This window comes from Siniperca chuatsi, linkage group LG23 (assembly GCF_020085105.1).
Source record: "Siniperca chuatsi isolate FFG_IHB_CAS linkage group LG23, ASM2008510v1, whole genome shotgun sequence".
In the NCBI taxonomy this organism is placed as follows: Eukaryota; Metazoa; Chordata; class Actinopteri; order Centrarchiformes; family Sinipercidae; genus Siniperca; species Siniperca chuatsi.
Genome location: NC_058064.1, coordinates 8,899,690 through 8,913,865, shown reverse-complemented (window position 1 = coordinate 8,913,865; position 14,176 = coordinate 8,899,690). Strand labels below are relative to the sequence as shown.

At 40.8% G+C, this 14,176-nt stretch overlaps 1 protein-coding gene across 3 annotated transcripts in view; it reads left to right on the top strand.

Moving 5' to 3' along the window:
- Window positions 1-13,019: 13,019 nt before the first annotated feature.
- The window catches only part of LOC122871483 (hepatocyte growth factor-like), a 22,395-nt gene continuing 21,238 nt past the window's right edge, over window positions 13,020-14,176 (top strand). For all 3 annotated transcript variants that reach the window (XR_006376878.1, XM_044186653.1, XM_044186654.1), the window contains exon 1: window positions 13,020-13,265. Coding sequence is in view for 2 of the 3 variants with exons in the window: in XM_044186653.1 (XP_044042588.1) it covers window positions 13,202-13,265 (64 nt within the window). In the remaining variant the exon portion in view is untranslated. The remainder of the gene's footprint in view (window positions 13,266-14,176) is intronic.

Below are 14,176 nucleotides of genomic sequence, written 5' to 3'. Positions count from 1 at the left end.
TGTCAGGGATGAGTTGCGATGTCAACAACACACGGTGGATTTCCTGCCAGGGGTTCTGGATTTCACGTCTGGAAACAAGATGACCCAGTCAGTTTACACTGAGAGGTCACTCATGTTGTGTTTTTGATTGTTATCCTAAGTCTTTGGGCTTGTGTCCCTCTGTCACTGATTAATATCTGGCCTGAAGTCCCATAGGTAAACGGCCTCTAGAATAAATATGAAAAGTTTATTATGTGAGTAATTATAAGTATTAACAATCCTCTCATTACACCAGCAGATTTGTTTTTCTAAAATGAGCCCTCCAAGGAGTATAGAGATGGTGTCACATGTCATTTGTGCACCAGAGTGAAACTTTTAAGTGCTTGAAAATAAAATGGGATACCATTTGCTTGACCAGGAATGGTCACATACTGTAGCTCACCACTTTATTTATATGCATGTACTGCTTTCAAAACCCTCTCCCTCCCTCTTCTCAGCTAATGCTTACTCTTGCATTCCTGACTGTGCAAGATGAAGAAGATATGGTTTCTGCATTCACCCATTATGTGGAAGACATCCCACAGTATGACTGGTTTTGGATTACTGAAGAGTATTGTCCCCACACGAAACCTGTTTTGTGCCCGCAGACAAGCCCAGCTGACTACCACTGAGAAAATGTTGTTTTTGCACAGATGCAGACTACAAGGGATCCAGTAGGCATATGCTTGTTGGGAAGAAAGAACAACTTTGAGGGTTGTGGTTGGAAAAAACAGCATTCAGAACCTCAACTGACAAAGAGCAAGGATTACACCACCAAGTCATTGTTGAGGTTTTTGTTTGTCTCCACATCTCCTGTCTTTTAGCTCTTCTGTGTAATTTTAAAGGTTGTTACTTTGACGTTGTGTTTGGCTGTATTTAATCACCCAGATCCCAAATGAAGTTCATACCCTTTCATTTCAATTTCAAACACCTCAAAAAGGCATTTGTTTGGCCCAGGCTCAAAACCCAATCACAACTGTTGTAATAATATCTTGTGATACTTGTAAGGCACAGGGGAAGCTGAGATTGTTATGTTTAGCATATCTTGTTCTTCCCTACAGAATTTATTTTTTCACTATACCTCTCTGGCAGCATGGTGGTGCCGTGGTTAGCACTGCTTAGAACTGACATTGAGTGAGAGGTGGTTGTACCCCACCTCTCACCCAATGTCAGCTGGGATTGGCTCCAGCTCCCCGCGACCCTCTAAAGGATAAGTGGGATGGATGGATGGATGGATGGATGGATGGACTGTGCCTCTCTTATTCCAAAAGCTTGTACCCTGAGGGTGGGCAGTCAACTGCATGCAACTCCTTACATTCTCATGTTCTTTTTTAGATATTAGATTACGATGAAGGAGATTACAGTAAAAGTACGGAATTGTTTCATCATGCAGCTCCAGGTAGCCTGTAGTTTCAGGAAACATATTTGAATAAGAAAATACCTGTGATTACAGTGCAGTTTATGTAAAACACTGACATAACATCCATCCCTGTTTACCAGTTTTGCTTTTATCATCACAATGAAAACCACATGGAGCTGTGTGATGAATTCTTGATCATTATTTAACTCTGAGATAAGCAACGATCTTTAGAATAACTTCTAAAAGGTTCAATATGCTTGAAACGAACAAGGCAATACAATGTATTGTAACTGTATTCTTGATGAAGGAACCCCTCAACCCTAGAGAGTTTCCACACTTGGTAGCTTTTTGGAGGTGGGGGGTTTAAATTTTAGTCCCAGAACTTGGTACATTTTGTACAATGTAATGGCTGCTTTGGAATCCAGGTGTAACCCAGTAAAGCAATCTTAGGTCCATCACAAAACGGTGGCCTGGGGACCACACATGCTCACTCTGGAAGGTGAGTAACATCATTGGATGAATGTGTCACATTACATTTTAATGTGCATCATTATGTAAGAATTACAGCAGCTGGGAAGGGGACATTGTGGTCTTCACATGAGGTGGAATGTCTACTCACTTTCGAGTAAAGAAAATATCAAATCATAAATCGTTGAGTGTCTTATTTTTTCCATATAAACAAAAGTGCCCTGCATGATGAAAGTGATGTTGATGGCATATATTATACGTAATAAACTTAATTATTTACTTAATAATAATTCTCGTGTGTACAAACAACTCTACAATGATGTAAAGTTTCTCAGAAATTTAGCAAAAGAAATTATTTACGTGGCCTTATACAACTTAAACAACATGAATGCTCAGAAAAAAGCTTTAGAAAACCGGAGGTTTAAACAATTGTCTTGACAAAGTCAAAGCCTTTCCCTTGTCTTTCCAAAACAGCTTGAATTCCAGATTTCCTTCACCTGCTCCCCTGTCTCTGCACCACTTTGGATCCCTATTGGGAGCTCTGTTACTTTGTGACTCATTTGCTGGTCATTTATACACTCACTTTGTTGTAATTGCTGCAGTCTGGTAGCACTGGCTTTTCATGTAGCTTTTATGTTTTTTGGCCGCAGAGAAAGTGAAGCTAAAGTGGAGGCCCCAGCTATATCGGGAAGACAGAAAAATACCCAGGGCAGATGTGGGCGCCCTCCCTTGTTGGGCCATGCAGTGACCAGTACCGGGGATTTGATGTGGTTTTTGAATCATCGGCATCACCCACGGTTTTGCATCAGCTGTCCTTGACTGGAAATATGAGTGGTCCTTATCTCAGGGGAGAGGAGAGCTAGGGAGAAAACAAAGGAGCACTTACAGAGATTTGCAGACAGAGGTGAAAAAGAAACAAGCTGCCAAAAGTTTGTCTTTAAATGATGGTACCCGGACAGGAAAAATGTTCAACTACTCTTGAAGACTGATGGAAAAGATTCATCTACACAAGTCTTATGAGAGACTTTTACTGATTCAGCGAAAACTAGGTCATTTGGAAACCTGTCTCACAAGAGTTTAAAGGAGTAGTTCAACATTTTGGGAAATAAGTTTCACTTTCTTGTTGACTACCAACACATCTAAAGCTCACTGATTAACATTTTATATCTCATTTGTTTAATACAAATAAAAACCAAAGTGTAAATGTGGTGTCTTATCGTTACAGAATGGTTACTAGGCAACCAGCGAGGACTCCAGGAAGTCCCTGCTCCCGAAATAGTTAATAATAATAGCACATAACTTATCGATTTTACATATGGGGTTTTATTGAAAAGTGACATGTAGAAAATACAACTGCAACATGTCCTTCCAGAAACAGTGTCCATATTATTCTGGATAATCCACAGAGCATACAGTGAACAGTTTTCATAGGGACTGTTTCTTTGGTAGTAAGTAGTTCCAATGAAAAGTGGTAAGTGAGTGACCGTGTATGACTATTGTTCCTTCAATACTGGCAGACAGATTTTTAACTGCCCGACTCACTGATGGACTGATTGCCTTACTTAACGTTAGACCAAACAGATAGATTCATGCTCAGAGTCACAAACAATGACTAACACTGCCAGACAGACATATATCAGATAGATCAGATACAAGTCAATTACATAACACAGACATTAAGTCAAGCTGCCATCTTTGTGCTAGAGTGTGAGTTATTTCCTCTGCTGCCAGACCCAGGTGTCTGATCAGGACAGCAAGTCAGCATTTCATCTGTGTGTAATACTAATGTGTGTGATTAAGCGTCAGGGTCTGGCACACACAGAAAATCTACTCTCTTAAAGACCCTCTGCCACATGAAGCGCCGTCTACTGTGGCTACATTAACCTACAGCTGCATCTCACAATTCCCACAAGCCAACACACACACATATGCATACATAGAAAAATACAGCCACACAAAGATAAACAAACTTGTAAATCCTTACACCGACACATACATCTATAAACACTAAAAACATTACTTTCCTGAGCAAAAGTGACTCATTTACAAACCATCATATCCAGTCCGGACCTCTCGTGCAAAGACATACCACCCACACACACACACTCATGCAGGACAAATTACAAGCATGCAAACAGGCAAGTGCAGCACCTCTCCTACCGCAACTATCAAAGGGTTGGCGTGTGGTGAACCTGTGTGTGTGTGTGTGGCACAGGGATAATTAGATGCTGAGTAAGTACAAATGTGTGTTCATGCACAATTAGTGCAGTGATATACGCCCTTTTGTTTTCTTGCTGAGAGTTAGAAAGAAAGTTAAATCAATCTCATGGAGTCAGAACATGTAACCTGTCTTAAAGAAATAGTTTGACATTTTGGAAATAAGCTTGTTTGCTTTCTTGTCCATAGTTACATGAGAAGATTGATACTGCATAGGAGAAATATTAAGCTACGGCTAGCAGCCGCTTAACTTAGCATAAAAATGGAAACAGGAATTGCTCCAGCATGGCTCTGTCCAAAGGTAACAAAACACAAAAGTGTAAAAATTATCTGGCAACCAGCAGAGACTCCAGGAAGTCACTTCACCCAGCCAAACAATAGTCGGGCACATAACCTTTCACATAACCACTTTGATTTTTGTGCAGATTAAACAAACAAGATATACACCTTGTTAGCTTTAGGTGTCTGTAGGTATTTTGTTATCTTCGGACAGAGCCAGGCTAGCTATTTCCCCCTTTTTCTAGTCTTTATGCTAAACTCAGCTAATCGACTGTAGCTTCATATTTATCCTACAGACATGTGAGTGATATCGATCTTCTGACCTAACTCTCTGCAAGAAAGTAAGGAAGTGTATTTCCCAAAATGTTAAGCTATTTATTCCTTTAACATATAGGCAGAGGAAAAAACTAGCTTAGCTCTGCCCTGGATTTACAAGATGTATATTGGTTAGTGTTTTAACCTGCACATAAACAGAAATGTAAAGTTAGAAAATTTAAATTTGTGATTTTAGGAGGTTGTATTGAAGGCTATTATGGTCCATACATCCAGTACTTCTGTGCAGCTTTTGACTAGCTCTGATGACAAGACTTCGGGATGCAGGGTCAGTCAACACACCCAGCTGTTGTTTGCTTAGAAATTGCTCCAGCATGTAACTCCGCTTTAAACCACATATATGTCATTTCTCTTTCTGTAACAGAAGAAGTGCAACATTGTTTTGTGTATTGAACCAGGCTAGCTGTTTCCCCCTGCTTCCAGTTTTTGTGCTGAGCCAGTTGGGTTTCCAGTGCCATCCATCCAGCACACATCTGTCGCAACGAAAACAAATAAGAATATTTCCCAAAATGTTCAACTATTCCTTTAAAGAGAGAAAATGTATATGAAAATGAGTTTGTGAAGGCATTTCACCACTGAGGATGTATGTTAGTGCTATGTAGGCATAACCGGGGGCGGTGCACGTCTGTCCCACTTGGTAAGTGTGTGTCAGAATGTGTGTCGCAGGCGTGTGTCTAGGGTGTGTGTTGAAGGGAGGTCAATCCACGGTCCGGGTAATTTGCCACAGATGAAACCTGACTCCATTCCAGGGGACCAGGGCAAGCAAATGTTTCAAAGCTGCAGGAAATCTATTAGCACCTGGTGGGACTCCCCCATCCCTCTATTCTGTCCTCTCTTTCCCCTTCCTTCCATCCTTCCATCCCTCGCTCTACCATCTCACCTCTCCCTGCCCCACCCCAGTTAATAAAGCCACACAAGACCACCACACTCCCGCTGTGCCACCATAAAGCCAGGGGATTAGTGAGTGTGTGTGCGTGCACGTGTGTCTGTCTGTGGCGTGTGGCGAGGTGTACATTTACGCCCATATATGTGGACCTCAGAGTGTGTGTGCGTAAAGTACATGTAAAGTATCTGGACCTGTCCTTTTACACACGTGGAGCCAGTTAGCAGTGAATGAGGTGCCAGACAAGCATGCAGCAACTGCCACACTAGAAACAATAGCTCACGATCCAGACACAGTAGGCTGCAGTCACTGCTGAGCACTGACTCTAGGTCAGATCATATGTGCTGTTGTAATTGCTGAGATGATGTTAGTGAACTATGGTCAGTTTCCCGCTTTTTTTAAACACACCAGTTATTGGCTGTGGTCAAGCCCAAATGTGGACAAAATATGTCAACTCTCTTTTATGACCTGGCCTTCACTGTGTTTGCACAATAACTGCATTCACATAAAGCATCCTGAGGAGACTGTAGACTGTATGACCTATTGGCAATCTTAGCCAAGCTCGCCATGCCAAAGAGAACATTTGTCATTATTTTTATTTGTAGGCTATGCATCAAAAGTTGCCCTGCTGTCTTCATCAAAGTTTTGATGGATAGGTGTGTCTAAAAGACAAGATAAGAAAAGGTCTTAAGCTCACAAATAAAACATTTATTTGACAGACAACAAAACTAGTTTTAATATCAGATTCTATTCTAGATAATAATTATATTAATAATAATTAATAATTCAATGAGAGACTACTGAGCCTGACAGCTGGAGGCCAGATGCAATTTACTGTTGTTGATTACTTCACCTGCCATCACTCAAAACTTTCAAGTTTACAGACATAAAATAATACATGATTTTGCAATTGCATAATCTATTTCCCCCTTGGTTTTATTTAGCAATGGATTTTGTTGTTTTAAAAACATAAAATTTAGACCAATACCAGCCAATTGACCACCCCCGAACAGCAATTGCCCAACCATACTTTAGCAACCATAACTAGGCACAGCAGGCCTGTCAAGCTTTGGATTCTTCCAAATGTTGAAGCAGTGTCCATGGGGCTCTAATACAAGCAGTACTCAGCATTATAGAAGTTGGACAGTGTCTTAAATCTAATAACTGTGTTGCTTGTCCAAGAAGGTCTTTTTATAGTAATAAGCATCCAAACTACCCACTTGAAGGAATGGCATATTATTTGTAATATTGTCCTTAAATACTAGAGCTAACTAGCTTTATCTAGCTGGTGAGGATACTTTTGCCTTGGACACACACAAATACATTTTTTTTAGAATTGTTCTGGTCAGCTGGAAACATTAAAAAATCCGATGGAGACGGAGTTTTCAGCCAACTCAGATTTTTTTTACATTAGCATTAGCTTATACTAACTAGATACACCTGATAAAATCTGCTAGCAACTGTCATTTCAGCCGACAAACTCCATGGCTGTGGGCTATAAATGGGAAGCCAGTAGCTAAGGGGGTCAGAGTTTAGCAAACGGCCAGTTCAATCAGGCAATAGGAAGGGTTCATGGTGATGGCTGAGTGACTACCTGAAATGATAGCCTGTCCCATGCAAAAAATTCATGCTTGCCAGACCACAATGAATGAAGCAAGATTTGTGAGCCAGCTTTGCAATCTAAGGACTTAATAACAAACATGTTACATATATCTCTTACATGATTTCATTAATGTGTTGAATACTGGTGGTTTAGAGGCCATTTATCTCACCCCATAAAATTAAATCTTTTTTGGAATCACAGAGGTCAGCTGGCTACCAGTCTCTCATCCAAACAAGGCTTTATACTATCAGGAACAAATAGCTGACTTTGGGAGGTTGACATTTTTTTGTAGAACGAGTCTCAGAGGAAACGATTATGCTGAAGTTTTGCTGCCTCGAGGTATATTAGCTTGGCACAGAGTTCATGCATGGTTATTTCATCTGCATTATTTGCTCCCATGGCAGGTGATCTGGGGAGAAGGAGCATTTCCAATTGATGATACAACTTTGGCCTGATATTAAGTCCAAGGGTCCAATTCTGCTTTCAAATGCAACATTGTGACATTGTCTCATGGATCTTCTCTCTCTAGTATAGTTTAACTGTGTTTTTTTTACACCACCTGCATAAAGAAAACCCTGGCAGAAAACACTGAGCTGTCAAAGCTGATCACCCACCACAACATCAAAATCAGACAAACCCAAATAGCCAAAATCCTGAATTAGAACATTGGTTTACTTAAGCTTAAAAAGTCTTTAACCATTACTAAGTCTACATCGTCCTCTACCTGCTGTGAGAAATCTGATTATTTAAGTCAACTGTGTCTGTGGAGCGTTTGGGCGGTCGTGAGCGCGCTCGCTACATAGCTCGTGTGCAGGGTCCAACCTAATTGGATTTATGTGCGGGAATGTTTTCCAAAGCCACACTTGTGAAATACCTCCACATCTGCTGGCCATTAGCAGTGGACATAACACACAACAGAGAGAGCAAAGCCCCCAACGCCTTGATTCATTGGACTGCAGCTCTCCTTTTATTGCAGCGGAGGAAAAAGGCTTGCTGCAGCATTTCAGCACAGCGATCGCTGCCTTATCTCCCTCTCTCTCTCTTTTTCCTCTTGTGTTCTCTATTTCATTTGTTTTTACTTCTGTCATTCAATCCTTTAATCCACTCACTGTCTCTTTCTCCAACCTTTGATTCTCTATTTTTCAGTCTTGCTGCAGCGGTTGTTCTTACTCTTTCTTTTGTCTCTCTTTTCCCTTTTCAGTCTTCAGCTTTTCCTTTTTCCTCTTTAACTCCATCCAACAGGTTTAATTTCCCATCTGCCTCCCACCCCAACTTCCCCACTTTTTGTGCTGCTGTGCACAGTTCTCCGACAGTCATTTATCTATGTCAATACAACTTCCATCTCTAAACTTTTTTCCTTGTCACTCCCCAAGGCAAGTATGTCCCCCTGTTTCATCCCTCGGTGGGCACGGGAAGAAACTAGCAAGGGGGTCTGACAACCCTCTGACCCCTCATCTGTCATCTGCAAGGGGAAAAGCACCCTCCTAATTGGGGGGGGGGCAAGCGTTGGAGGGCTGGTAGGGAGGTTGTTATTCTAGTGTCGGGGGGGTCAGAGGTGAAAAGGGGGAGATCACACCGGTGATTAGCCTCCTTCATGTGCAGGAATGGAGGGAAGCGGAGACAGGGTGGGTGTTTGTTGGGCAGCTGGGGTGTAAAGTAATTAGGGGGAAAGGAGTAAAATTATGCATGTAGGATGGTCAGTGCTGTTCATGATAATGCCCCAGGTCAAGGCAAGGACACCTGGACCCTGATAAGGTGAGTCCTGATAAAATCCAGAAAATCTGGAGAGAATCAGAGAATGAGAAATAAGCACTGAGGCATTGGAGATAAGAATTGTCCAAAAAAGAATGCAACTCAAAATGTTTATCCTAAATATGTACATGATTATGAATGCACTGGACTTTTTTTTCATTCCCACAAAGAACTTTAACACTGTAGGAACATGCATTGGTTGCTTGAAAATTGTAGTTTTGGTCCTTTGAATAATATTCTGCCAACTTCTCTTAATGTCGGTGACTTGAAGCTGCCAGCTGGATAAGCACATCAGCTGTGCGTAAAAACGAGTTTATTTTAGAATCACACATGTTGGCATAGCGCTGTAAGGAGCAACTCAGAAAAAGATTCAAATGAGGCTGCATTTTGAGTGCTGACAGGTTCTGGCCTTGGGAGCTGACCATGTCAAAAACCTCGCAGCTCTCCCTGATGATGAACACTACCCATCTCTCTGGGTCACCCTCCTCCGCCTCCTCACTTCCCCTGTCCACACCTCTTTACGTGGCTCAGCAGGCCATGAAATAGGTGTGTGTTTATGTGGGCATGAGGAGAAAGCAAAGAATGCAAAGAGACAGAATAATAAACACAAAAATACAGCTTTTAAAGCCATTATGTGTGGATTTTTTGTGATTTTATTCATTATTCTGATGGCTTTGTAGTTTTTGTTTTTGTAGAAAAATAAGCCATACCCAGACTTACAGTTTGGAGAGTCTGTAATAGGCACACTTTCCACAAGCCCTCACCAACAAAATATGTATTTTTTAAATTTCAACCTATTTCTCTGTCAGTAAAGGAAGTACGGCAACTCCAAAAAACTGAAGATGATGCCAAAAACGGGGAAACAAGCCAAAAAAGATGACCCCAGTCCAATCGTGATTTTAATTTGTTTATTTTCTGTCATTTCAACACAACTTTTACTATTTTTACAACTCTCTGGTGTAGGCCCAATCCTCCCCTAATATACACTGGGAAAATGCAGAAACCATGGGATTAATCATCAGAAACAAAGCAAGGACACGATTGTGAAAGATAACTCTCAGGAACCCTGTGATGACAGAAGACTGCTGGGCTTTGTTAAGTGTGATCACAAAGCATCTGGGAACAGTTTTTCTATCTGACTTGACCTTGTTGTTACTGGCAGTTGTGAAATGTATGTCAGTTACACTGATTACCATCTTAAACTAGTATTTATAGTAAGTTGCATCAGTCTTGTACATCATAGTGCTACCAAACTTCCCATGCTCTAATTAACAATGCCACAGAATGACTGACATTTTGGAGTCCGCAGCAATAGGCCCGGGGCTTTGAGTGAAAAAATAAATCATGGAAGTTAATACTCCCATTGCTTTGGTCTGTTATGAAAGAGCACTCCCACTTCCAACATCTTCTCCCTAGATGCATAATCAGTTGTCAAACTTAACTTATTTACCTGAGGCTTGTGAAGCACATGGGACAGGGCTAGCTGTAGTTCAAAAGGTACCAATCTGCAAAAATTTGCTCCAAGACAGATTTTCTGAGCGTCTGGATTTCTTCTTTGCACTGACACTGATTGACATTTTGGGTGCGATGTGTGTGCAGTGCACAGTGCACCTCCGAGCCTGCTGCCAAGGTCCTGTTTGCAGCCCCTTGAGCACACACACACCTCTACACCTGCTGGTACTTTCCTGCGCACACACAGACCAAAGCGAGGAAAAGGGACCAAAGAAAAATTAAATGACCTGCACGCGTCTTAATGAGGGAAGGCCATGCGTCTGGCATTTACCTCAAACCATTTCTTCCCCCCGCTGCTCTCTCTGGAGGGCTTTAAGTCCGCCGCCCGTTAACGGCTGAAGTGTGGATTTCCTGTCAAGTAAGGGTTAGGGCCCAACAAAAGTCCTGTACGCTGGTACCTAAATAAGATCACTTCCAGCTGCCCCACCTAAACACACACACTAACCCACACTTCATGTCCCTATAGGGATTTATACTGTGTCTCTAGTGCTCAAAGTCTTTTAAGTGACCTTATTGTACCTTTATACTTTTAAACTCCAATAATCAATGTTATATCCCTATAATAAAGATATAGGATATTATATTGTTGCATGCTGTAGTGTGCTCTATCCAATAGTATCCTTATATAATATAAGCACTATAGTTCTTTATGGGGGCTGCATGAGGTCAGTCTCAAATGTGCCATTGGAATAAGCCCTGAATAGACTCTTGGCACTGTGTTTTCCCCCCATACCTCTTTCTCTCGAGGGGATTGTTTGAACAGCAGGACAAATATTCCCTCAGTCCCTGATAGATATTTTTCATCTTTGTCATGATGTGACTTTCATTAGAACAGCTGACCCTGTGTGAGAAAAAAAATATGCTGTCTCATGATGTGGTATAGCAGTGCATCACTAAATCCAGTTTGGGCAGTTCAGTCTCAGGTTTGTCAATTTTTTCTAGCACATTAATCCCAGAAAGTGACAGCTTACAAGTTATGACACAGACTGGAGAATATTCAAATTTTGTCCCGACAAAGTTCAACATGTTAGGTTGAATGAAGCACTGTCAAAACCCAGGACCTCTTCATGTCAGTGGTCTGGTTGGAGTTCAATGTAGTTTCAGTGTCTTGCTTGAGGACACTTCAGTATGCTCTTTTCTGCTTGTTTTGTATGTTTTTTATGCTTGTGCAGTTTGTCTGGTACTGTATTAGGCATTTTGCAACTGGCTAATCCTTTGAGGACGCAATCACTACTTTGTGCCAAGTGCTCTTTGGCGCACCATGTAAAGAATCCCATCTGCTTTTTCATTTGAGCCAAAGTGAGGCGAGTGAGGAGAGACAGAAAGAGGATGTTGTCAAAAAGATCCTGCTTGATGACCTGTTTGAAAATCTGGCTGGCTGGGGAGTCATTAAAAGTCAAGTCATTAATAAAGGGTAATAAGCGTCTCACTTTCTAATAAGCCATCAAGAGTGTGGCTAAAAATGTAAATAGGTAATTAATAATAGGGGTCACAGGTTTCTCACATGCTAATAAGCCAACAGCAAATGTTAGTAAGTCATCTGTAACAATAAATGTTAATAAGATAATAATAAAAGAGGTTTTACAACAATCTGTTAATTATTTAACTATAAATGTTAATAAACAGATGTGGGTCCAGCTCTCGCCCTTCACCAAAAGGTCAAACGATCCATTGGAATGGTCTATGAACTAAAGAGCTGAAAAGATAACACAAAAGGATCAATGTCAGCCAAAGCCTGCCAACCTAAAATGTGTTCTTATTAATGGCTTTAAAATGATCTATAAATTATTTATTAACCATTAATTAAGCCATTGATCCTTTATAAAGCGTGCCTTATTAGAAAGCAGTGTCATGTGTTCCCATGCCTGATGGATACACAATAATATCAAGTGCTCTCCAAACCAGTTTATTTAACCAAACTACACTATGACTTGTAAATGCGAATAGTAACTTTCAAAATAAAAGCAAATCACCAACGTGTCATTGTTGGCTTACTCTGGCTGACTCGTTTGATTAATGGAATCTTGCCTGAGCCTGCATGCTTATAGAAATATACTAAACATGCTTTTGATGATTGGGAGAATTTAAAGTAAAACCAATTTGAGTTTTTGTTACAACAGATTACCTCTCAATACCCTTTAAAAATAAGGCTTGCATTCTTATTAAGATGTAACTCTTTTTAAAAATGAAAATAAAAAAATAGGCTAAGAAATAGATCGATTTTTACTTTTAAAAATGGCTCAATAATTTCCTGCTGGGCACTAGTTTTTAGTAAAGAGTCAATTGTGCATTTTTTCAGATGTGGATTAATATACCCTTGGTGCCCTAGTCAGTATTTAAGGCACCAGAATGCTGTATGTGCGATGGACTCAAATGTGTGGATTTTTGGATGACTCTGACTATGACACAGAGAAATAAGCCATATCAGACTTTGGCTACTCAGACAATTTTTGTTGGTAGGATCACCAGTGATATCACCATAGTTTGACATGCTGAACGTTATGTATGTGAGTCACATCCGATTTTATTTTGAAAATAACAACCGGAGGTTACCCTATTTATTCCAGAAGACTTGACATTGGTGAGGAGAGACGCTGATAGAGAGGAGAACAAGCTCAAGTTAAGGGGGGTTGAACCAAGGACGTGTGGCTTCTTGGAAAAGTGGCATCTGTGTTAGGACGTCTTCTGCTGGTCATCAGCCACTCTGGACTTCATAAGACCACCGAGTCTGTGGCTCGATTAATCCGGATTCTAACCTGCTTTCAAGTTCCTAACCATGAGGACAAACGTATGGATTTACCAAGCTTTGGTGTGTGTTGTGGTCACTATATTGGATACAGGTAAGACATGAAGAGATGTGCTTCGAGGAGATGATGACTATCTGCTGCAGCAGTGTCTGCTGTGATACATTTTAGTCTCATATTAACATCTAATTTGTTTCCATCTTTTCTGCATATTGTCTATGGAGTCAAGTGAGAAATAGATCTAAGAGAAAGTCAAGAAATTACACTGAAGACTAAAAAAACAAAGTGAAACAAGTTAGAAAAGTGGGCAAAAAATAATTACTGTACCATTTCTTATATTTTTAAATTAGATTTTGTCAGTAGGGACTTGGCTTAAATCAGCCTATACTTTAAAACTGCACACTTTGTTGTGCATTAATAATCGTTTAATTTGAGACTATGACGTTGAGTGGCATCGAATGAACTTGATCACAAGCCCTGTCTTGCTGTGGCAATTAATTGAGTTGTGTGAAAAGAACTCACTTTAGGCTGTTTTGGAAGGTATGGCACAGTCTGTTACCAAACGTTTACTGTTTTATACAATGAAACTTTGAATTAAATAATTGAGCAGCTCATCCAAGTCCTTATAGTAACCCATTGATCCCCCAGGAGGTTCCATTATTTCAGTTTAGCACCGGCTCTAATCGCCAGCAAGCAAATAGATCTAAAGACCAGTTTAAATAGTTTGGTGCAGTAATATTTGATAATCAGAAACTTTCCTCCTCCAGAGTGAGGGTGCGCAACGTGCCATTCCAGCTGCCTGAACGTAGAAACCCGTGCCAAAGCGCTTGGTTTGAAGTGCATCTGCTTTGTCATTAAACTTTTTGTTTAATATAGGTCATGGTGATTTCAGTAATAGACACTCCTGCATCTGCTGGACCGACGCCAGCTACTGAGAGGATGCAGTGCATGTGTAGTTGTAATGTTGCAGCACAGCCCGGGGCGCTCACATGACCACCAGTCATTTA